The 25,705-nt window shown below is 41.2% G+C and overlaps 1 protein-coding gene across 1 annotated transcript in view; it reads left to right on the plus strand.

Annotated features, from left to right (window-relative positions):
- The window catches only part of VPS35 (VPS35 retromer complex component), a 47,829-nt gene that overhangs the window by 17,971 nt on the left and 4,153 nt on the right, over positions 1-25,705 (plus strand). The window contains exons 4-15 of the mRNA XM_075008305.1: positions 86-209; positions 1,874-2,056; positions 3,958-4,171; positions 4,743-4,826; positions 5,737-5,846; positions 11,018-11,114; positions 11,204-11,352; positions 12,798-13,005; positions 13,745-13,900; positions 21,618-21,740; positions 22,811-22,990; positions 24,732-24,971. Coding sequence (XP_074864406.1) covers positions 86-209; positions 1,874-2,056; positions 3,958-4,171; positions 4,743-4,826; positions 5,737-5,846; positions 11,018-11,114; positions 11,204-11,352; positions 12,798-13,005; positions 13,745-13,900; positions 21,618-21,740; positions 22,811-22,990; positions 24,732-24,971 — 1,868 coding nt within the window. The remainder of the gene's footprint in view (positions 1-85; positions 210-1,873; positions 2,057-3,957; positions 4,172-4,742; positions 4,827-5,736; positions 5,847-11,017; positions 11,115-11,203; positions 11,353-12,797; positions 13,006-13,744; positions 13,901-21,617; positions 21,741-22,810; positions 22,991-24,731; positions 24,972-25,705) is intronic.

Here is a 25,705-nt window from a genome sequence, read left to right on the forward strand (position 1 = left end):
TCTTACTCTTGGTATTGTTCTGATATGCATGGGCATTTACTCTTATTGTAATTATCATGTTTAATCCTTAACCATAAGAGCAAAGATATGGCTATTTCTGATGAACTACATTATCTGGAGGTATATCTGACGGATGAATTTGCCAAGGGAAGAAAAGTGGCAGATCTTTATGAACTAGTACAGTATGCTGGAAATATAATCCCAAGACTGTAAGTAAATGAGTGCTAAGAAACTTTAACTAGTGAATGATGTTTATTAAAACTTCTGGCTTGGGGATGAGCGTGTGCTGGGCTAACGCAGTGTTTAACCTGTAGTTGAATTCTTCCAGTCAGGTACTTTGTTTTATTAGCAGCTAAGTGAAGTGGAGTAAAAAAAAATATATATATATATATATAGTTTTGTCCAGAGTCTTAATTGTTAATCATCTTTTAGAAACATGTATTCGTATTTACCTCATTTTAAAAATACCTTTCATCTTCGTCAGCATAACTGACATTTTAAGTGCCAAATCTTAGCTGGCCTAAATTGATTGATTTTTTTTTTTTTTTTGTACACAGCTGAATGCATAAAGATAAATGGGTGGCTTCTTTCTCCAATTCCTTATGTTCAGTTGTTGGCATAGGGTACAGGGGAAAAAAATACCACTGAAAATATATTCTATAGTCCCATAACTTATGCTCTTTTAAAAAGAGGATTGTGGCATGCCTTTGTATATCTTTAACATCTTTTTAATAAAAGCTTTTAAATCAGTCCACAGCAAACTCAGTATTGAAAAGCTTGTTTTAAAAAAACACATCACGTGAGAGTAGAAGATCATACATTTAAAAATTTCACTTCCCTTTTTTTGTTATTTGGAAAAGGAACTAACTTCAAATTTCTTTTTCAGGCCCTTGCTTCTCTTAAGAGAGTTTAAGATTAGAAAGAAGGTCAATGCATACAATGATGAAATAACTGAATTCACATGCAGGTTGGACCTCTCTCATCTAGCACTCATGGGACCTGACTGGTGCTGAATGAGAGAATTTGCTGGACCACAGGAGGTCAATATTGTCTAGCATTGCCAACACTTCCATTGTTTACTGGCTCTTAGAATACATTTATGGGTAAATTACAGCTAAATAACACCACACAGAACACTGAAAGCCAGGACTGGTGGCTTTAAGCAGATTTTATGGGCTCACAGGATACTCTGTCAGACCCAGGATAAGTGGTCGTCTGGCTAACAAAAAATCATGTTGGATTATGGGTATTGCCGGACATGAGTTCTGGATTAGAGAGGTTCAACCTGTACTTGAGACTACAGCAAAGTTTTAGCTTTACTAATTGTCCTGAATATGTAGCCTTCCTTAAACTCTTGTTCATTTAGCTTTCAGTCCTGCAAGCAGCTGTGTGTGAGGAAGGCAGTGCTGCTTGGAGTGAGTAGGGGGCTGAGGTGTTGAAAGGGTCTAAATTCCAGTCCTAGTATGCACCTAGGTTATTTTGTGTCCTTGAGTGCCTCATGTCACTTTTTTATTTTCGCTGTCTATGAATGGGAGATAATTCTTACCTACTAGTGAAATGGTGTGCATTGTGAGCACTAATCAAAGTCTGTACAATCCTTTTGAATACATAAAGCATTATAATAGAACCAAGTGTTTGTTTGATATGACCCAGATTTAGGTGGAAAATTTTCTTTCCCCACCCGCTCTTAAGGCCGTGCTCAGCACATTGCTTAGACAATTCCTTCTCATCCTTTCCAAGTATCTTGTGAAGATGAGAGGGATAGACTTGCCTCTGGTCAAACTATTTTACTGAAATATCAGTGCAACTTTTTTCCAGTATTATACTTAATCCTTCATTTTAATAAGAATTTCTTTGTTTTTCCCCCTCCTAGCTATCTACTGATAACAGTAGGAGTTGTCTATGTCAAGTCCTTTCCTCAGTCCAGAAAAGATATCCTGAAAGATCTGGTGGAAATGTGCCGTGGTGTCCAGCATCCTCTAAGAGGCTTGTTTCTTCGAAACTACCTTCTTCAGTGCACCAGGAATATTTTACCAGATGAAGGGGAACAGACAGAGTAAGTGGAATGTGATGCAAATGCAGATGAGCACTTTTATGCTAGGAATACATAAATGTTTATTCTCTGTGATCTTGTAGGGCTTGAAATAGGTGCATATATGGGATAAAGTTTTTAATGTATTTTGGGCAGACTCTGCAAGTCCAGACTCTAGTGATGATCTGATGGATTAATTCCTGGCATGTGAGCTTAAAAGATGCTAGGTATGCTTGGGCAAACCCTCCCCCGGTATTTTGCTTGAAATAATAATAGCTTTAAAAAGGTCCATTGGTCAAAACAGCATATCCTCATTTTGCATAAAAGTAATCCTGTGTTCAGTCTCCTCCATACTTCCCAAAAATGACTGGAGAACTTGGTCAGTAACAGCTGATTTTATTGGCCTTTATATTGGCTTGTACCCTTGTTTGTTTTTCTTACTGTGAAAAGGAGTATTCAAGATAAAGTGGACTCTCATCTTCTAGGTGTAAGCTGTAAACTTTCTACAGTGACTTTCTACAAGCCCCATTGCCAGTTCTGTCCCTATGTCAATACTAGTGATGCTATCACTGGAGCTAGCCGCAGCAGCCACACGATCAGGGACTCATGCACCTGCACATTGACTAAAGTGGTATGTGCTATCACCAGTGCCCCTCTGCCATGTACATCAGACGAACTGGACAGTCTTTGTGCCAAAGTATGAATGGACGTAAATCTGATATCAAGAATTGGAATACACCTAAATCTATAGGGGATCACTTTAACCTCCCTGAACATTCAGTAAAGGATTTAAAAGTATCCATTCTTCTGCAAAAGGATTTCACAGCATGGTTACAGAGGGAGACATCTGAATTAGCATTTATTTGCAAATTTGATGCGTTTTTAAACTAGGCCTTAAAAGGGATTGCCATTATCTTAGGCATTACAAGGGATATTTTCCCACCCTTTGATATTTGCTGGACTGGCACACATCCCACTTAACTTGCTGTTTCTACTGGGTCTGTTAGTGACAGGTAAACCCTCTCTTTGCCTCCTTCCTCTCCCCATCCTTGTAAACCCTGGTTTCTCCTTGTCTATTCCAAATTTGAGGAAGTGGGTCTTACCCACAAAAGCTCGTTACTTAATAAATAAAATTGTTAGTCTTTAAGGTGCTACAGGAGTTCTTGTTGTGTATGAAGCTATAGACTAATATGGCTATACCTCTGAGTCTTTCTACAGTAGAGAATATTTCATGTTTTAAACATATCTCTGGTTTGCAAAATGTTTTCTGGTTTTTGTGGATGGGGGCAAAGTAAGCATATAAATATTTTACGATAATCTCCTATTGCCCTTGTCCATCCCAGTTTTTTCTAACATGGTTCAAATGATAATGTAGGTTGAGTCTGTTGGCTGCTTAAAAGAAGGATCTACAGTAAACTCTCTCGTATCCAGCATTCTATCATTGGGAACAATCAAATAACCGACATTTGAACCATAAGTAAATTTTAGTTACATTTTCCATAACTACAGTATAGTGAAAGTAAATACAAATAAATACAGTATAAGTTTACAGTGTACAATACTACTGTTGGTAAACAAAGTACTCTGCCTGCATTTTTGTTTTTTCTTAATATCTAATCTTGTTTTTCTTTAGTGTTTTCATGCATTGCTCGGTATGCCTCTCCATAATCCAGAATATTTGAATATCCATCAACCTCCCAGTCCTAGGGCTGCCAGATAAGAAAGAGTTTACTGTACAAATACGTTGTCCTATAACTGATCTCACTTTAAAGCTCATGGTGGGAATGTCTTTCTTTCTGTTTCGAATGGGAGGTTGTAACACATCTTTGATTTGAACCCCACTGCTTCCCCACAACCAAAAAAACCCCCAAACCCTTCAGTAGAAGTCAAAATATTTATATTTTTAATGACTGACCTGATTTTAGTGAAGAAACCACTGGGGACATCAGTGATTCCATGGATTTTGTGTTGCTGAACTTTGCTGAGATGAACAAACTCTGGGTGCGGATGCAACACCAAGGACACAGTCGAGATCGAGAGAAAAGGGAGCGGGAAAGGCAGGAACTGAGAATTCTGGTGGGAACAAACTTGGTACGCCTTAGTCAGTTGGAAGGCGTTAATGTGGAGAGGTATAAACAGGTGAGATTTCTTTCATCTAACACTTAATTGTGTCCGTATTCACCAGATGATTGAAACAGGAATCAAGAGTACCATTGTCTATGAAAGTTATTACATCTTCAAATAAATAGCTCCACCCACTAACCTCACATCACCTTCAGTGTTTATAACTTTTAAATATGTTACTGCTTTTAATTTGAAGGGGGTCACATTCAGATGCTTCTTGTGTGAAAGGCCTCACCAGTACAAAAGTTCTGAGAATAACTGGTCTAAAGTAATAGAGAAATGCATTGTAAACCATGCAATTTCTATAAGAGGACTTACCCATTGCTGACCCGCTGGGTAAGAGGGAGTGAGCACATGCATGAGCCCATTTTTAAAAAATGTCACTGGATGTTTTCACTAAGAACAGGCATTAAATTCCTCATTACAATTTTAGTGTCCCTATACACGTGTGATTTATAGCTCAATACTTGCCTGGTGAGAGAAGATCTGACTAGAACTCTAAAGTCTGCACTGTTTAAAAAGGATTTGTGTAAACTGAGGCACTCAATGGGAAGAAAAATATTGCAACCTTTTTCTTCCTCTATAGATTGTTTTGCCTGGAATATTGGAGCAAGTAGTGAACTGCAGGGATGCTCTAGCACAGGAGTATCTCATGGAATGTATTATTCAGGTAAGCTGCGGAAAGGTGCAAAACTAGCTTCACTTGATAGTTGGGGTCTCCAAAGTTTTTAAAATAAATGGCTTGTAAAGTGCATGGAAGTATTGTAGTGTGGTGTATCTGGTATTTGTTTTGTTGGGAGGTGAGGGGTAGGCGCTAAGCAGTTGACCTGTGTAAAAAAAATATTAATATTTACTTGCATTTCTGTTTGTTGGTCCATATGATTGCTTCTGGGAAGCATTTTTTCCTACTGTTGTTTTTTAATATACTTTTTTTTTTTTTTGTAAGAGCTGCCAAAATGTTAATCTCAGTCTATTGGCTAAAGCTGCATGCTGCTTTGTGAGCATTAGGCCGCTTAATTTTCCTCTTCTCATTTCCTTCTTATTCTTTATATGGCCACAGCTGCTGTCACTCCTTCCTCAGGAAGGATTAAACAGTTTTTGTTTGGGGTTCTGGGGCGATCTTGTCCCTGCCTTGACCTCTGCTGCCCTGCCAGTCTCCTGTTACCAGCACAGTGCTTCCCTTGCAGACTGCAGCTGGTGGGGAAAGCTGGAGGAGTAACACTCAAAGCTGCAGCTAGTGTATCCCATTTGCTCTTCTTTCCTCTCTATTGTCTGTTAAGGAAGCTTACGTGTTTTTTTTAGGGCAGGCATGTCCGTAGTACAAATGATTGATGGTAACAATTTTGCTTGTGTGCTGTGAGACCTGTGCGGTCCTCATCTGCTTCATTTTGTGCTCAGTTCATTTCTGCTTTGCTTTTTGCATGGAGCCCTGAAGTGACTTCAAGACTTGTCTCTTTCATAGTGTGAAGTGTTATCATCAGGCAGCTATTTTCTTCAAATTCTAAATAGTGTCCTGAGATGTGAGTGAATAGAGGTGTGTCTTGCTGTGAAGTATGATGATTCTTGATGTGTGTTTTTAGGTTTTCCCAGACGAATTTCATCTCCAGACCTTGAATCCTTTTCTCCGAGCCTGTGCAGAATTGCACCAAAATGTGAATGTGAAAAACATTATTATTGCTTTAATTGACAGGTGAGTATGAGGAAGGATTTACTTGTAATAAATACTGACTAAATAGAATTTACAGTATTTGAACACAAACAGATGAGGGTCTGCTAGTCTTGTTTCTTTGATTTCTCCTACTGTTCGATTTAACTGTTTCTGTATCTTCCAAATTTCAATTTCAGTTCATGAATAGCTGGTCTTTAATGATTTCATTTTACTAGATAAGCACATGCTTACCTTATATTGCTTATGTATTAATTTCTTTCATCATAGATACAGTACAGGTTGAACCTCTCTGGAGCAGTAACATTCATAGTGCAGCATGATTTGAGAAAGCTGGGTGTCCACTTATCACGGGTGTGGCCAAGTTTCCTGTAATCCCATAAAATCAGTATGTAGCATCCTGTCCTGGCTCTCGGTGTTCTGATTTACTCCTAAATGTCTTCTCAGTACCCATTAAGCAATGGAAGTGTTAGTAGTGCTGCTAGACTATATTGACCTGCTATGATTCAGCAAAATCTCTGGCTTGGCACCGGTCAGGTCCCAAGAGTGCTAGAGTAGAGAGGTTCAACCAGTATTTAAAAAACTAATTGTGCGTGCTTTTTTTTAAACTTTCCATCCAGGACAACTGGTGACTTGTGAGTCCTGGTTGATGGTTTTTTCCTGGCCATCTCCAGGAAATGAATGAATGAACTTAATCACAATGGCTACATCTACACTAGCACAGTATGTCGAAGTAGCCTATTTCGAAGTAAGAACATTGAAATAGGCTACTTCGCGTATGGTCTACATGTTCTCCAGGGCTGGTGCCATTGACGTTCAGCGTTGAAGTAGCGACGGAGAACGTCGAAAGGAGCCGCCCTAGAGGAAATGCAGAACGTCCACACACACAAGTGCTCCCCATCGAAATAAGGGGCCAGCAAAGCCCCAAACCGCTCCCTTAAAGGGCCCCTCCCAGACACACTTGGCCTGCACAGCACGAGATCCACAGAGCTGACAACCGGTTGCAGACCCTGTGCACGCAGCATGGATCCCCAGCAGCAGCCAGAAGCTTGGGCTAAGGGCTGCTGCACGTGGTGAGCACAGAGCCCAGCAGGGGCTGGACAGAGCGTCTCTCAACCCCTCAACTGATGGCCACCATGGAGGACCCCGCTATTTGAAGTAGCAGGAAGCTGATCGTCTACACATGTCCTACTTCGATACTGAATGTTGAAGTAGGGCGCTATTGCCATCTTCGGATGGGAATAGCGATTTCGACATCTCACCGCCTAACGTCAATTTCAACGTCAAAATAGCACACAGCATGTGTAGACGCGACGTGTGCTATTTCGACGTTGTGCTGGATACTTCGAAGTAGCTGGCTAGTGTAGACGCACCCAATAAGTAAGAGATTTTATGTGGACACATGAAACAGGTGGTTAAATATCAGAAACTGTCATGTGTGCAGTCTTTTTTGTTTTTGAGCCTTTGTGAGCTCCAACCATTTATTTATGTCTTCAGTGTTGTGTAGGGAAGTAGTAATTAGTTTGCAAAGGTAAAAGTAATTTGTTCTTAATTTCACAGTTAACCAGTAGAGTTTTTTACATCTGTTCCCCAAAGGGCTTTTCTAAACTCCTGTTATGTTTGTTTGTTTGTTTTTTGTTTGTTTTTTTAAGTTTTTAAATCTAACTACCACACTTTAGAAAAAACTTCTTGTTGTCTTTCTGTAAACGGTCACATTGGTTTGTAGTTTAGGAGTCCTCCTTGACTTACCTCTGTCCACAGCATGCAGAAATGCTGCCTCTTGTTGTGCTGCTGGCCAGGATACTGTGACCTGTGCTGTCAGACTTTCTCTGCCCCAACTCTGCAGCTCTTGATATATTTACTGCCGTCATGGCCAGCTGTCTTATGGCCACTGCAGGAGCAGGAAGAGATGATGTTTTGGCTTTTAGGAAGCTGCCTGCTCCTCTGCAAACGTGCTACCACAGCTGTGTGAGGATGGGTTGATCCTGACTCATGTCACCTTGCAGCCTCTAAATTAAATTATTCCCTAGGTTGGGAAACAGAGAGAGGGAGGTTCACTTTTCTCACCTGCCTCTGCTGGTATTTATAAGAGAGAGACTTTTTGAAATCCAGTTTCAGACATCACAAGTAGTGCAGATGATTAACTTGTTTAAAGTGGATTCCACTCAGTGAGGGTAGTGTGATGGGTTTTTTTTTGTTTGTTTTTGTTCCCCCCCCACCCATAATGACTCCTTTTTATGAGGCAGTGGAAAGAAAACTTACAGCACAGTAGCTAGAAAGTAATGAAGTGGCATTGCTTTGAGCTTGGCAGAATCTCTGTATTGTTAGCACACAGCAAAGCAAACGTTACTGGCTTCCTGTTCTTTCAAAGTGTGTGTGTTGTCCCTCATTGCTAACACATCCTGTTTTCCCATCTAACTTTTTAAATATTGAGACAGTGCTATGAGCATGAATGGTTTATTATAATTGTAACTACTGTGCATAATTCTAGCTGACTGAGTCATACAAAACAGATAAATTTCCCCTCGTCTTGCTCACATTCATAGCGGATGTTCATTCTCTCTAACACTGGAAAAAAAACTAATCACTGCTTTCAGTCATAATTTTGCTTCATGTTTTTGCCCTATACAAGCAGTAGATGTCCTGTACTTGCTGATCTAAATTTTTTGTTTTCATGAGCATACAGGTAGCTGTCAATATTTATCTTTAATGCACCTTTCTCTCTTTGAGGCCAGTATGGAGATGAAATAATGTTTTCTCAGCAATAACATAAAATTAGTTGTGGCTGCATCAGGACACGACCATTGTGTGACTGTCCTCTCCTGCAGGACGTAGATATATGCTCCATATTTAGAAATATGAATTCAAAGACATTCCATAAAATCTCGAGATACGCACATTTGACACATGTGTATCGCACATTAGCGCCTTTGGAGGGGGACCCCGGAAGCTCCAGCCAGAGGCAGCAGCTGCTGCTGCAGAGGTGTGGTGGGGGAGGAGATCCCCCTGTTTAAAGGGAACTGCTAGCACAGCCAGCTCCTCTGAGTGCAGTTGCTGGGAGAGGAGGGTCAGGGGATCCCCTTGTTAACAGGAATCTGCCTGTTAAAAGGCTACTGGCTGGTGCAGCAAAGCTCCCGCAGCTCAGCCAGAGGCAGCAGCTGCTGCTGCACAGGTGAGGGGGAAGGCCATCCCCCTGTCAAACACAAACAAATCTTCCTGAGTGCTGTCACCGTCCCGAGTGCCATGCTAGCTCTGTTCCCTTTTGGTGGGGGATCTCCTCCCCGCTCATCTGTGCGGTGGCAGCTGCTGCCTCTGGCTGAGCTCCACCAGCCAGCAGCCTTTTCACGGGGATCCCTGTTAACAAGGTGCTCCCCCACCCACCCCCTGTCCTGGTGACGGGACTTGGGAAGATCTGTTCCCTTTTGACAAGGGGATCTCCTCCACTTGCCTGTGTGGTGGCAGCTGCTGCTTCTGGTAGAGCTTTGCTCCACCAGACATCATCCTTTTAATGAGGGGATCCCTGTTAACAAGGGGCCACCTCTGAGCCCCCCTGCAACAGCACTGAGGGTACCCCAGGCCAGGTGTGGTTCCTTTTCACAGGGGGATTGCCTCCCTCTGTTAGCCGATGGTCAGGTGAGATGCCACTTATGCCCTTGTATTAATATGAGATTTCGACTGCTAGGGCAGAGCCCACGAGTGACCAGGCTTAGAGCAGCTGAAAGCAGTTGGGTTCTTTGTTTTGTGTTCGGTTTGCACAGTAACGGGAGGAGTCAGGTTACCACTTAATCAATTACTTTGTTTATTTATCTAACAAGTTAATCTCTTATGGTCACAATGTTGCTTTGTTTGTTTACCTAGCGAGTTAAGCTCTTGTGGTTACAATTGTTACAAGGTTTATACTTTGATTACAAATAGCTAGCATACACTCTAATTTATATATCTGTACTTGTTAAATGCGCGCAAAAGGAAAAAAAAGATAAAATACCTAGTAGGTGTTATTCTCACCGCTGTGTTACCAATGTGGCTTGGCCAGTTTCTCTCAATCACTTGGGAAGAAGTCCTTTGTCCCTTTTTTCCCTCCAGGAGTCAGGCGTCCCTGGGGACCTGGGGAGACCCCACCCTCCTGTCCTGCAGGAAAGATGATTGGAGCTCAAACAGGGGGTCTGCTGGACTCCTCTTTTATACCCATTGGGTCACGTAGGCTTCTTCCTTGTTTCAATTGAATTAACCTGTCTGATGCTAGTTCTCACAGGGAGTTCAAGGGCTTAGTTCACACCTGCGAGGTAGACAATTGAGGGCATTTGTTTCTTAATGGGCCGGAGATTTTCCTCCTGTCTGGGACCAAGCAGTGCAGGCCAATCAACTGATGGTGATGAGCCAAGGGCAGTCCAAGGCCCGGCTGTTAATTAGCCCATTGTTATCAGCTTTGCTCCTGAGCTTCAGAGACAGTGGATCTGTGCTGTTGGGCATTCCAGGGCTGGGCTATTCCTTTTAACCCTTTTGTGCTCTGAAGCACCTAGGGAAGGCAAAGTGGAGTAGAGCAAAAGGGGGGGGTTCTGTCTGGCTGCACCCCCCCACAGACCTGGCAACTGCGATTGCTGCAGCTGAGCTTGCTCACAGCCAGGCAGTCACCAGACTTTTAACATGGGTTCCCTGTCGACAAGGGGATCCCCGCCCCCACCTCCCCAGTGGTGGTACTCCAGCGCAGAGTTGGCTGAGCAAAGTGCTCTGCCAGCTCTCTTCCCCCTTCACAGGCAGATCCCCTGCTCCCAACTGCAGCAGCTGGTGCTGAGATGGTAGGTCTGCCCTCTTGCCCCTTCGACTTGCGCAAATTTTGAGTTACGCCTGGTTTTCCAGGAATGTAACTCTTGCGCAAATTGAGGGTGTATGGTACTGAAACTTCCCATTCTCTTCCATTATTTTCTTTCCTCCCTGTTTATGTCAACATTCATTCTCAGTCTCTCTTCTTGGGGCCACTATTTCCCTGGCTGTGCTAGTTTACTTTTATGAAGACCGCTATGCCTTCTGACCTTTACCGCAAACTTCCCACTCACGTCCAGTAGGTATTAAGACACTGAGTCAATGAATGTGACACTATCCCTATCCCTCTTTTCTTTGTGTGCGTTTAATTCTTTGTCACAGTAAAGTAAGGAGACTCTAAGCTGAATGAACATCTTTCTTTTCTCTGTTCTCAGGTTAGCTTTATTTGCTCACCGTGAAGATGGACCAGGGATCCCAGCAGACATTAAGCTTTTTGACATCTTTTCACAGCAGGTGGCCACTGTTATACAGGTGTGTTATGAATATAAGAAGCAAAGCTGGCCTTTGACAAGGAACAAGCTGTTCCCCTCAAATCTAACTTGTGTTGTCTCAAATTTCAGTCTAGACAAGACATGCCTTCAGAGGATGTGGTGTCATTACAAGTATCGCTTATTAACCTAGCTATGAAATGCTATCCAGATCGTGTTGACTATGTTGATAAAGTGTTGGAGACAACTGTGGAAATCTTTAATAAACTTAATCTGGAGCAGTAAGTGAATACTCATTTTCTTGTGACACTGACATTTTTCCTGGGAGCAGCTGTGTATAGTCTGTGTTTCTAAAATATCGTTCTCCAAACCCTTACTCCTTAGCCAATCTAGAGGAAACTGGCATGCTACCTTAAGTATTCGTTTATTTGCTACTGTAAAATGCAGTGTTTGAAGGCTTAATGATAACTTCACTCTTCAAAGATGATAATGGTTGACCTCTAAAGGTATGTCTGCAGTTAGACACCCAGGGTTTGCCTGTGCCAGCTGACTTCAGCTTATGGGGCTGAGTGGGCTGTTGAACTGTAGGGGTAGACACTGAGTTTGGGCTGTAGCCTAGGCTGTGGTATCCTACTGTGTTGAGGTCTCAGAGTCTGAATGGTTGCACCACAATTCAAGAGCCCCTTAGCCCAAGTGTGTTGATATATGTCAGCTGGGGGTGTCTCAATGCAGTGTAGACATGCCCTGAAGTTACTGATGAAGGGACCCTGAATAAAGTAGGTTGGTAATTGGTGCTAACCTTTATCGCAGATACACAGGTCTTTTTATAAGATATCCTGGTGGGTGGGCAGCGTTCAAGTTATATAGCAGTAATACTGGATTATTTCTGGAAGGCTATGATATATGATCTTCAACGTTTTCCAGTAAGTTTCTAAGGAAAATCAGTGATCTCTAGAGTTGAGGAACACTTCACACTGCAGTATTAAAGTGACATCAACAAATCTTTATCTCTAAAAATTGCATGTTTTAGTATTTTTGTATCACTATTTATGATGGGATCTAACTGGCAGATGATGCTTCTGCTAGGTCAGTTCAGTTCACGGTGTTCTGGTATCAAATACTTCTTCCACAGTCCCCTCACCCCCACTTGCAAATGCGTCACTTTATGGGCAAACCTTAGTTCCCATGTGGAGGCATAGAGGACCTTAATGCAGTACAATTGATCCCATTTTGGGGTTGGTTGCAGGAGAGGAGGGTTTGGAGACTCACCAGGGTTTATGTGGCCTGCATGTAGCCGAGTTCTTTTTGTTGAGGTTCACAGTGATCTAGTGATGGGAGAACACGCTACTATGCATTCCCTATAAAGAGGATGGAGAGGTGGGATGGCGTAGGTACAACTATTCTGGTCCTCCAGTTGGAATGGTATCTGTTAATGCAGTGCTATGACCACTCTGATCTGTGAGGCTAGCTCTAGTGTGTAGACCCACTTCTTGGAATATATACTGGAGACAGGTTTTGTGCCTAACTTCCAGGTTAATTGCCATCAAAGATTGCCTGTGTAGAGGGATTTTTCTGTCCCACTCCAGGCAAGTGATTGAACATACATTTGAACGTTGAAACTATATTCTTGTGAAACGCACATTCCCACTTGGAGCTGCCAGTACTTTTTTTAATATCAGTCAACATATGAAATTTCTAATTTTGTGTGTTGCTGTTTATATTCTAGTATAGCAACAAGCAGTGCTGTTTCAAAAGAGCTAACTAGACTTCTGAAGATTCCAGTTGATACATACAACAATATCCTGACAGTTCTGAAACTAAAGCATTTCCACCCACTCTTCGAATACTTTGATTATGAGTCCAGGAAGAGCATGAGTTGTTATGTGCTTAGCAATGTACTGGATTATAACACAGAAATCGTGTCCCAAGAACAGGTATGAAAGGGTACAGCTAAATATTAACTCTCACAAACTTTAGTGTTTTTAATGATTTTTTCTTTGTGATGTGTAGGAGACAAACACTGACTTTGTGGGTTGAGTTTTTTTTCCTCCCTTCTCAAAAGGGTGCTCTACCCACAGCTTAATTAGTACATGGGTTTTCTTTACTATACTTGGTAGAGTTATAGTGTCCCTCCTTTCCCCCCACCCCAAAAAAAAAAAAATTTTAGGTCATCGTCACACATCACCCTGGTGCACTTTGCCTTAACCTCTAAGTTGTGATCAGAGGAAATCAGCTAATAATGGAGGAGAGCTGAGTGGGGGGAGGAGATGATGTAATGTGTCTAGCTAAAAGTAAATTTACCATTGATTTTTATTTTAACCTAAGGTGTTTTTAAAAAAAAAAAAAAAAAAAAAAAAAAGTTTCAAGTGCCTTACACATATTGGCAGAAATGAAATCAGTTCAAGTAGAGTGGATGCTGTTATGAGGGGGCACCCTTCCAAGTAGGATAAACTAAGGAATCTTTAATATAATGTAATAATGGTCTTATTTCCCATTGTGCTTTGGGTGCTGCTAATTGTTCTTTGAAATAGTAATAGTAATTGTGCATTCCTGACAGTAACTCTGGTTTGCTCTGGCAGGGTTCGATGAATGGCCTCCTCTCAGATTAGTGGTTTATTACTTGCTTGATACCACTCTAAGATGGTTGGGTATGTTTTGTTGACTTCCTTACAGGTTGATGCAATTATGAATCTGGTATCAACGCTGATCCAGGATCAACCAGATCAGCCTGCTGAAGATCCTGACCCTGAAGACTTTGCTGATGAGCAGAGCCTTGTGGGAAGGTTCATTCATCTTCTACGTTCAGATGACCCTGATCAACAGTATCTGGTATGATTTTAATACTTTGTGATGCATTCTAAGCACTTCAGAATGTCACCTATGTAATAATTTAGAATATCGTTTGTTCATAAGGTGCATTTTAATGCAGCTGGAGACATGGGTAGTAATTTTTAGATCTTATTGAGTAGGGGCAGAGCACTTAAACTTGCCTATGCACAGACTGACGCTTGTGAAACTTTATGCTGCAGAAGCGCAAGAGTGATTTATGGCTATTGATATTTCTATCATAAAGACCAACTTGTCTGAAGTGACTTTCAGTTTTGTTGGGGAATGAAGAAGCATTATGAGCCATCTTGCATACGCATGTGTATGCTGGCTGTAAGGCACATTGAGGCAATTGTAGAGTGTCTCTCCTTGCAGATAGCGTGTGAGTAGAACATGCCTGCACCATGTTAACAGGAGCCTCAAAGGAGGAGCCATATGATCTCTGCAGTGTCCTGTTTGCTATATTTTCACAGGGGGGAAAACAACTCCCTGCCCTGTGAAATGTGTTCTTCCCCCAAGAGAACTGACATACCTGTTAGCATGGCACAACCAGACCTGGGAAAGGCTCGTAGATAATTGTAGCCTGAGCATGTTTGCCGGTCCTCTTGGGTGCTGACCTGAATTCAAGGTATCAGTTCAACATATCACAGCACTTTGGTGTTCTTTCCACAGGGGACCAGCGAGGTTCCTGTTTTTATGGCACAGAACAGGGAAAGGCACCATTGCTATTTGCAGGCAAAATATTTCTTGAGGGGAGAACAGAGGTGCACAGCCATACTGAATGCAGAAAATGTACAGGTGTTCTTTCCCCAGAAGGGACCACTGAGGAGACCAGGCACCCTCGTATGTGGGATTGACAGCTCCCTGGCTTGCTGCACTGTGAATGGAGCTTGTGTGCTCTCCCTTCCTTCCCTCACACACACAGGCAGTTACTTTTAGTACACAACTAAGCCCTTTGGAATTCCCTCCTTACCTTGCTGCATGTATTCCAAGTGCCTGTTCACATGATTTTCAATGGGAGAAGAGAGCCTAACCACTAGAAAGCAAGGCACTCTTTCCTCCTTCTTTTTCTGAGTGATGTTAACCTCTGGACACAGATGCCCTCTTAGATTCCCCACTTTTCCTAATTTCCTTCTGAAAATTAGCCGTTTGGGTTCAAAGTGAGGGGGATGATGGCAATGCAGTCAGGGAAGATGACAGTGGGTGCTTCAGGGCACATTTGGTTACAAGTTCCTTGATGCAGACAACTCAAAAAGTATCTCATTGGGGAAGGAGACTTCTGAAAAACAGCTGTTTGTTTTGTGGGCAATGTGGTGTGGGAAGATGGCATCACACTCCCACAATTTGTGGGGAATTTTTTCCCCATAATGCAGCAGTGAAAAAACCCAGATTGCAACGGGGCTTAGGAGACAGTGGGATAGGTTACTACAATGCACTGCTGCAGCAGTCGAACTTTGGCAATTAGTGGGGATGCACTAAGTTGACTTTGTGGGCAGGTGCGGAACTCCAACTTTATAAAAGCCAGTGTTACAAATTCGACTTTGCTCATTTCGACTTAATTTTATAGTGTAGACATACCCTGATGTGAAGTACATTATCCTCTTGAGTTATTTACCCTTCATCTTTTCAAATTCCATCTTCTTATTAGAACTCTGAACACTTGTCACTATAAATACTTAAATATTTTTGACCTTTAATTTAGTTTCAACTAAATGTTGAAAGTAAAGCGCATGTGTTATTACGATTTAGTAAGTAACAGAGATAGCTGTGCTAGTCTATATACTATCAAAATGAAAAAGCAGTAAAGTAGCACTTTAAAGACTAACAAAATAACTTATTAGGTGAGCTTTCGTGGGACAGACCCCTTCTTCAGACCAATTTACAATTTAATAACTGAGTGTCCAGAAAGCAATTTGATGGTATTCCGTAAAACCATGAGATTGCTATCCCAGCCGAAGAAAGACTAGCATCACAAAGTTACTTTACCCTCCACCTCTGCCCAGCCCCACTACAAATTTAGTTACTTCATGTGGAATCACAGCAGAATGTACAAATTGAAAGGGTTGGGAGAAGTGTTCCTTGTAAGCTCAGTGCTTGGGTTATCACCCAGGAGAGATTCAGATGCTGTCCACCAGATTAGTAGAGTGCTCAGCCATCAACAGTGGCTAGCATGTGTTTGTTGTTGGTGCACATAACAAAATTTATTTTGCCCACTGATTGGAAAAAGTTAGAGGGAGGACTGGTTGGGAGACTTGGGTCAGTGTACTGAGTCTGATCCGCTATACCTCTAAATTTAACATAAGGTGTCAAAACAACATGAATGAATATTCATGATCGAGAGAACTTTTCCAAAAGGAGGCATAGAGAATTCCATGACCCTTCACTTTATTTGAAGTATTGCAGGATGTGCCTCAGTTTCCTTGTTAGTAAAATGGAGATAACGGTACTTGGCCTCCTTTTCCTAAAGAGTTTTAAATCCAGTCTTCATGCACAAGCCTACTAGTGACTTATATCCCTGTAGATGGATGGAGGGTGGTCATGGAAAATGAAGTAATCATCATGCCCAGATCACAAAGTCTTGGTCTAAGTTCCCTATAACCTTTTAGAGAAAAGGATTCCACTTAAAGTGTGAATAGCAGAAGCCAGTCCAGTCTAGGAATAGAGCGTTCTTGTGTATTGGCTACTCTTTCTGAAGAACAGTCTATTTAATATTGATTGAATAGTCAACTTGAAGGACTCAATATCCGTGCTCTCGGAGAGAAGCAGAAAATATCCTTAGATGATGGGTTGGTATTTTTAGGACACTGGTGTGATGCTCATTTAGTTTTCAGTTTTAGCGCAAACTTTTTCCAGTGAGAGACTTTAAAAACATATGCTAGCAATGACTGCACGTAGTGCTTATAGACCAGTAGGGAGCTATTGCAACCCATATTGATTGACCTTGTCTGGTGGTTATTTATATATGTGAAAACCCTTCTTTTTAGGAGGCCTCCTCTCTTATGGTGTCAGGCCATCCTAGCTGCTAAAGTTTTGAGGCAGATTTCTAAATTTCCATGGGGAGAGCATTCTCTTTGTAGTATGGGAAATAGTGTTTCTACCTACATGTAGCATTAAAATCTACCTTTCTCTTCACTCATTCTTTGTCTTAATGTGAGCTGGGTAGGTGTTTCATAAATGGTCTGAAGTTGCCTTGGTTCTGAGTCTAAAGATAATTTTTATGCCATTAAGAGAAGCTGTATGAGCCCCGTTGGTAACTGAAAATAAGATAATGATTATCATCTTAATGGAAATGGTTTTTACAACTGCATTGAATTTTCCTCAAGTTTCATTATTGAATGATTTGCGTAAATACTACTTAGTATGCTTGAACTGAAGCTGTAGTTGTCTTTAAAAAGGTTTACTTACGTTCTTCCTCCATTAAAAATTGGTCATGATCAATCACACAGACCAAGAAAGTAGTCCTTGAAGCATTTCTTTAAAATAGATTTTTGGGTAGAGTTCTGCAAATTGCTTTTTTAAAAGCTGTCAAAATACAGGGAAGTAAGGGGAAAGAAAAGTTAATGGCTTATTGATGAGCATCAAGAGACTTGCATAATCAGCATTTTCTTAAATTTCAGGAAAAAAGCCCATTGTCTCAGATACTGAGGGATGCTGACAGTTTTCTGCATGTAATATAGGACTTGAAATTTGTCTCTTGTACAGAAAGCAGTGTAAGTTGAATGCAAATGAGACCAACACCTGGGATGCATTCAGAGCTCAAGGAGTGAATAATTGATGAGATGAATAAATGGTCTACTATGTACTCTGCTTTTTAGTTATATATGCAGTGTAGTTGTAGCACTGTTGATGCCAGGATATGAGGGGGAGACAGTGCAGGAGGTAATATTTTCTTTATTGAACCAACTTCTGTTGGTGAGAGAGACAAATTTTTGAGCAACTCACTAACCCTCAAGGTTTTTACCAGGCCATTCCCTTGAATGGTCCCTTACAGTATGTGCAAAATAATCTGTTCCATTTTGAATTTAGCGGTGGTGCTCTAAGTATCTTTGTCAGCTCTGAAAAAGAGTTCTCTGTGGCATAAGAGTTGATGTCTCTAGCTAACATATTAGTCGAATAAACAATATTAATTCACCCACTTCTCTGCATTTACGTATAGACTTTATGTATGGAGCCATGAAGGAAGCGACTCTTTGTATGTGGAAGTCAGATTGCTCATCAGCTTGTTGTATATCAAACTCTTAAATCGTACTAGGAATTTGGTATACTGAAAAAGCTCCCGTGACTATAGGAACTGTGACATTTAGTTCTGAGCCCTTAATGTAGATTATCTATACTTTTCATTTTTTAAAAAAAAATGCATTGCTACAAGGTCACTTCAGTTTCCAATTATAATAGAATTTGTTTAGGAACTTGCCATTCTCTGGCAGTCTTACTGGGCAGTGTACATTTTCTTTTGGCTGTGAGTCTGCAAAGCAAATAGGCTGATAATTATCTGACTTCATGGCTTTCTTAAAACAAAGATTTGTGCTTTTAATTTCCATAATAATGATTTGGTCAATTTTTTTTATCTACAGTAAACACTCAAAATACGGGGCTTCAAGTTGCGTGTAACTCACTTTATTGTGAGTTAAGTGCAACTTGAAGCTGCTCTGCAGCTGTAAGCCTGCCTAGCTGCCCACATCCTTCCCCCAGCCATGCGGGCTGGTCAGTTTCTTGGGTCCCTAGAGTAGGGGAGAAGTGGGAACCAGGCTGCTCCCTGGGTCCAGGCTCCCTGCTCCTCTGGGAGCCAGGAAACTGACCAGCTTTGATGGGCTGGCTGCTCAGTTTCCTGGCTCCTGCAAGCCCAGGGAGCTGGGAACCAGGCTACTGCCTGTTCTCCTCCCCCCACCCCAGTTGCACAAAAATTTGAGTTATGTGGAGGTTGCAGGAACGCAATCCCAGTGTAACTTGAGGGTTTACTGTATTATGATATATTCAGTTCTCTTTTCATTCTTGGAAGAATGCCTAGACTCCTGACAATTCTTTATGGAGTGTTTTTTTTATTATAATAGAAAAACCATAACTACTTTAGCCCAGGCTTTTCATCCTGCTTATGGACATTTCACAGCACCGAGCAGAGTTCTTTTTTGATAAACTGGCTTTAGAGCTAGCGTGTGGTAGAACTATGAAAAGGGTTAATTCATGGGCAGATGCAACCAACTTCTGGGGAGGCGTGTATGTGGAAGAGAGAACTAGAAGTTTGTGGCCTAATTAAACTTGTAAGTGAAACTCTCTTTATTGAAAAGAGGAAGTGGCAGAAACACATCTTAGGTATCATAATAAATTTAAAGATAATGGATGCTTAACTTCTGTCCTGGTAACCACCAAGATTTACTGAAAAGGGCTATATTTTCACTGATACGTGAACTTCTTTGCAAGTTCTGGGGTCCAGTTGACCTGTGGACAGGTTAAGAATGCACCTGTGACACAATGTAGCAGCCCTTGAAAATGAGTTCTTTGCATGTGAAGACACCTAGCTCTATATCAGGGTGGGGAAATTTTTTGAGTTGGGAGCACTAACCCACAGAAAAATCAGTCAGCGACCAAACAAGTGAAAAGCAAAATAAATTAAAAACTCACTGATTGAAAAACAAGACACTCCCCTGGCACACTAGACCCAGAGTCTGGTGGGGGTCAGGGCTAGTAGATTTTGTGAAACCCTCTAGGCTCTGGGGTGGGGACCAACATGAGGGGTTCAATGTGGAGGGGACTGTCAGGAAGCAGGCTTGAGATGTGGGTCTGGGTGGAAAGGAAGAGCGCAGGAGCGAGTTGGGGAGGAGAAGGGGCTGGTGAGGAGTAGGGCCTAGGAGCGGGTTGTGGGGGAAGGTCTGGGTGATTTGCGGGGTGGGGAAGTTTTTTCTTCCAAAAGCTCTGGAAATGTCAGAAGTATAAGCCTTCTCCTCTATGGATATTAACCAAAGTCACCTGTCACTACTCAGCTTTTATTTTAATTCTTCTTTCCACTTTGCTCTACACTTCCATTGCTCTTCCTGATGAGGTAAATTGAAACATATTGACATGACAGTCTTGAGCTTGAGCAAATTCTGTTTTCTTATGCCAGTATGGTTTGTTTTTCTGCTGGGCACAGTGTGAGGAGAGTCACACAAAGATTAAAGATATGTCTGCACTGCAGTTAGCCAGAGCCCAAGTCAGCTTCTCCAGGCTAAAGAGTTGTTTCTGTGGTGTAGCCATTTTGGGCATGGGCTAGAGTTCAGGCTCTAGGGATGGGGTGTAGGAAAGGGATAGGGTGCACTTCACAGGGAGGTCCTTTTAATGCACACAGTTGGAAACACTTTTTATGTTTCTAAGAAGCATGATCCATTTAATGACTCAATGCCATGAGTGTATCAGAAATACAACACAATATAAAAGAAAGGGATAACAAAAGGAAAAAGCTATTTTTATAGTTATTAAAGGGAAATATTATTTAAGTGGTTATCCTGTCTTTCTGACAGGTTAATAGTACCAAGTTGACGTTTGTCTTCACGACAGTGTTAGCTCAAGATATAAGTTGTCTTTAATCTGATTCCTGTATATAATGTGTATAAGCACACAATGCTAGAGTTTTTAGTGGTGATTTACCCTTAACTTGCAGGCCAGTTTGTGCATGGATTGAAGTTCATTTGCGGCTGATGCTTGAACTATAATGCAGTGGGGATGCAGTTCCAGGACACAGCTCAGTTAGCGTATCTCATTAGCTGCTTATCCAATAACTCTCAATGCTGAGGGTTGTGTGCATTGGGCTCTCTGCTAGCGTGAGATACTAGCCTCAAATCAAACTGTTGCATTGAAGATAAGCCCACAAAATGATGTTGCACAATTCAGGAGCCATTTTTGGGTCAGGTTCTGAGACTGACAGTGTCACGTAGGCTATGTCTACATGACAGCCTGAACTTGAAATAGCACCACGTGACGAAATAGTCAGTCTGTCTAAACGGCACCACATGTCGAATTAAAGTACTGTTTCAAAGCATCCCATACTTCTCCTGCAGTGAGGTGTACTGGAATGCTGAAATAGAGCACCTATAATTTTAAAATGATGGGCATGTTGCCATAGACATGGGGCAGGTGTTTAGGATGCTGCAGTATCCTGAAATAGGTCCTGCCATGGAGACTTAGCTTTAGTGTTTATTGGTGTGTTGTGCAAAGATTGATATCTTAAGCACTTATCAGCACTTGAAGGAATGGAAAATAACCTATAGATGTATAGAACTCCAATCCTAAACAAAAAGACATACAAGAGACATTGAAGTAGCTTGTTATATACAGTCAAAACAGGTTTCTCTATGCATATGCAAGCTGTTCTCTGATCTTTCAACCTATGAATGTGTGTGCATAAAACATGCTCCCAACCCTGGGTTCTCAACTCTTAATACTCCTTCTAAGCAACAGTCTTGCCAGAAGGGATTGTGCACGTGCTGTACACGTGTGCATGTATGTTCATGTTTTCTAAAATAAAGTTTTAAATTGCTCTTAGGAATCTCTTCACATAGACCTTTGTCGGATTTTTGTTAGTAGATTTTTATCGGAGAGCTCTAAAGCCAGCATACAGTGATTCATTGACAAGAATTCCCTAACCCTTAAAGGCACAAGCTATTATATGGTACAGAAGACAAACGTGAAAATGCCTTCAGGGTTATGAAAATAATTTGTCTTTTTTTTTTTTTTTTTTTTTTTAAAGATTTTAAACACTGCCCGGAAACACTTTGGTGCAGGTGGGAACCAACGTATTCGTTTCACATTGGCACCTTTGGTTTTTGCTGCTTATCAGCTTGCCTTTCGCTACAAGGAGAATTCCAAAGTGGTGAGTTATGCACATTTTGTGTATGTGCTTCTAGCCCTACTCTCCTAAAAATGCCTTCTCTTTTTGGCTAAAGTTACTGTTTAGTTTAAAAATTTGGTGTAAGGTATTTAAAATCTGATTTCTTCATCTTCTCAAAGCCCTTGAGAGTGCATAGTTTTTAATCCACTCTGCCCAACATTTTATGGAACAAAAATTGGATATAACCTTGGATAGCTCTGCATTATGTTCTGATATTGAAGGTGGCTGACAGTATCATGCAGTGAATAATTAAGGGAGCATACCTCGGGTGACATCAATGAAATTGTTACTTAAAATCAAGCTAGATATTTGTAACTCTAAAAGTACATAAAATTTAAAATAATCTTTAAAATGTTAGCCCTTTTTGAGGCAGGTAATTCTCTCAGATTAATTATTAAGTGGTGGTTAATAAATTGCACACGTGGAGAAAATTCTGCAGAGTTCATTCCATTCTGGCCCCTTGAAAACTAGCAATCCCACTTTATCTGAAGACCTTCTTGTTGCAGTGAAACATTTGTTCCACACTTTGTATGACATTAATTGGTACTGGACATGTAAGAACATTCCTTATCAAAATATTTACAGGATGAGCATCAGAATCTCTTATGTAATTTAAGATTATATTTTATAGTAATCCTTGTTCACAACATCATGTACACATACACTGTTTTGTGGTTGGGCTGGTTTGCTTAAGCATAATCACGGTAGTTGCATCCAAAAATTGGGTGTACATTTTCTGAAGTGAAGCTCCAAAATGTTGGTGGGGAGGGTGAAATTTAGGGCTGTTTTTGAGATGTCATAAATGGAAGGTTTTCTGTATCCTGCTCTAGAATTCTCAGTGGTCTTTCATTGTAGTGCAGACAGATTTTTGTAGGGTTACCTGTTCTCATGTGACTGAACCTTCTGCTTTCTTAATTAGTGTGCAAAGGTGAACAAGATCAGTTGACAAAGGATGAGATAATCATGTCTTGATTATTTTGCTCTCGTGAGTTGTACTCTTTTTGCCATTGCAGGGGCTTAGTCCAAGCTTTGACTTAACCTTATTTCTTTAGGATGACAAGTGGGAAAAGAAATGCCAGAAGATCTTCTCATTTGCACATCAGACCATCAGTGCGCTGATCAAGGCAGAATTGGCAGAACTGCCTCTGCGGCTTTTTCTACAAGGAGCTCTGGCTGCTGGGGAAATTGGTTTTGAAAATCATGAAACAGTGGCCTATGAATTTATGTCCCAGGTAACAAAGATTTTTTTGTTTGTTTTGATACATATTAACATGGCTACCTCTCTGTTACCAGCTAACAAGGAGGTTACTGATATTTTTTTTTTTTTTTCCCTGCACCTGCATTACTCTAAACACCTTGGCTTGGCTAGTCTCTCTTTGTTGGCTGTGAAATTAAATCTGAAATTTAACTGCAAAGATCACTGAAGGCATGTTTGTAGCAGCTGGTCCTCTTCAAAAAGGAACTTCTGACTCTCTTGTTTTTGTTCTTAGCCAAATTTTAAGTCTTGCTTCTCCCTGCCTAAACCAGTGCTTCAGTGTTGCAACTCTTGGAGCACTGCAGTGCTACTTGCTACAGCAGCACTCATCTTATTGGAGAATAAGGTCAGAAGAAGCCATATATGTTGCTTCACAATATTTTTTTTGGTTCCTTGCTTTCCCCACCCCCTTCCACCTGGCCAGGTTCCTGCAGCTGGGGCAGCGGGGGCTCTGTCTTCCAGCCCCACAGCATCCTTCTGCCTCTGCACTGTTGCAGGGGCTCTGGCTCCCAGCCCCATGCTGCAATGAGGGCTCTGGCTCCCATCTCTGAAAACAGGTGATGATACACCATTGCTTCAGCAAAATTTCTAGGCTTAGTCCAGAACTCCAGCTGCTTCTCTGTAGGTGTGGAGCCAACCTCAAGACATTTTACAGTAAGCGTCAGAAGCTAGTGCTGAGCTTTCATACTGGGTCTTGCTGCTAAAATTCACAAAACTTGCATTAAACAGGCCTTTTATCTGAAAAGTAACTTCATTTATTTCATAGCTTCATGCTGAGTAATTCCTTGGGCTAATTTCACTTCACATCAATCAGATTACTGGAAAACAATGAATGTTTGAGGGAGGCCAACTTGTGGTTTCCCCTTATCACCTCCTGCTCTCTTACCTGATTACCTTTTGAAAGATGACCTCCTCTCCCCTGCCCTCCAAAGCAAGGTCTGGATAGTGGGGATGTGCAGCATGTGCTATGTTCAACTTCATAATTGTGCATGGTGTGGGACTTTTGAGAAGTCCATGTACTGATCTTGTTCCATGACAGTGAGGTTGAGTGTTGGGGTGGGGGGGAAGGGGGTGTATGTAAGCAGGGTTTTTTAAATAGGAGATTTTTTTTCCTCATGAGACACTTGAATTACTGTTTTACAGATACCAGTGAGAGTCACAACCCTGGGTCATTAATTTACCCTTGTTTGGCTTTATCTTCCCCTGTACAATTTAACATTTTCTGGCCACACTGTGGAGCTTACACCAAGGGCCATCTGTAATAAGTACCTTGTTTTAAGTAGTAACAGAGAGCCGTTTTAACTGAAGGCTCAGCAAAGCTTTACTAAAGCTCTGAGAGGATTTTAAAGATTTATAGTTGGCTACTGGCTTTTTGTTTGTTTATTTTGTTTGTGTGGGTGGACAGATGCTTAAGACAGATTTGCATATTTGTTTTGCCTGTGTGTGATAGGCTTTTGCATGTTTGTTTTGTGATGTCGTTGTCGTTGCACCCGCCCCCCCACCCCCACCCCGGCGCTGCCGCTGCCCAGCTTCTAGCTTGTTTCTAATCATGCCGGAATTCATCTGGCCTGTTTACAATGTGTTCAGCCTAAAACTATATATGGAATTCTACCCACAAAGCTGCAGAGAGCTTTTAGAGCACATTTACATTCCCATTGCTAATGTTGCTGTAAAGAACAGTAATTGTGGATTTGTTTAATCTCCTTTGGCTGTATTAGGCATTCTCTCTGTATGAAGATGAAATCAGTGATTCAAAAGCACAGCTGGCTGCAATCACCTTGATAATTGGAACATTTGAAAGGATGAAATGCTTCAGTGAGGAGAACCATGAGCCTTTGAGGACTCAGTGTGCACTGGCAGCTTCAAAACTGCTTAAGAAGCCGGACCAGTGCCGGGCTGTAAGCACTTGTGCCCATCTCTTTTGGTCTGGCCGAAACACTGACAAAAATGGAGAGGAGGTAGGAGGGCATATTCACAAAAATTTAAGGTATTTTCCCATAATTTGAGTGTCTGGCTCCTTTCCCCCCCCCCCCCCCCCCCCAAAAGAGTGGTTTTGGTTTCATAGATATTTTTTTTTAAAAAGTCTAATGGGAATTGAAAGTTGTCCTTCAGCTATTAGAAGAAACTCTTAAAATGCAGTACAAAAAACTGTATAGAAAGATAGAAGTAAAATTAAAATAAAAATCTTATGAAGCTGTATTACTACTTACTGGCATTCCTGCAACAGGTTTTCAGAATCATAGCAACTGAAATACCTCTGATACCTTCTGTAATCAGTGTATGATGCTAGATGCCAGTGTGTAAAATAGCACACACAAACAACTGATGCAGTACTAAGCTTGCACTGTTAAAAGAAATACTCAAGTCGAAGTTGAATGAACGCAACATTAATTTTTACTTTCACATTTGCATTCAGGTAGTTTTGTGTGATCATATTTTTCTCCTGTCTGTGAGAATCTTTTTAAGTGATGATCCTGTAAAGTCTGTTTTATGTTATATATTACAAAACTACTAAATTTGACTTACCTAAAACTTGGCTTGATGGAACTACAAAGTGAGTAAAATAATCTCTGTAATGAAAAGTTATGAACCGCTGAATAATACAAATTTTGAAAAGCATGCTTTTAAGAACGGACCAATAGAAAAATATTGACTTGAGTGGAAGTGGAAATGAATAGTAAATAAGCCACAT

This window comes from Carettochelys insculpta, chromosome 14 (assembly GCF_033958435.1).
Source record: "Carettochelys insculpta isolate YL-2023 chromosome 14, ASM3395843v1, whole genome shotgun sequence".
In the NCBI taxonomy this organism is placed as follows: Eukaryota; Metazoa; Chordata; order Testudines; family Carettochelyidae; genus Carettochelys; species Carettochelys insculpta.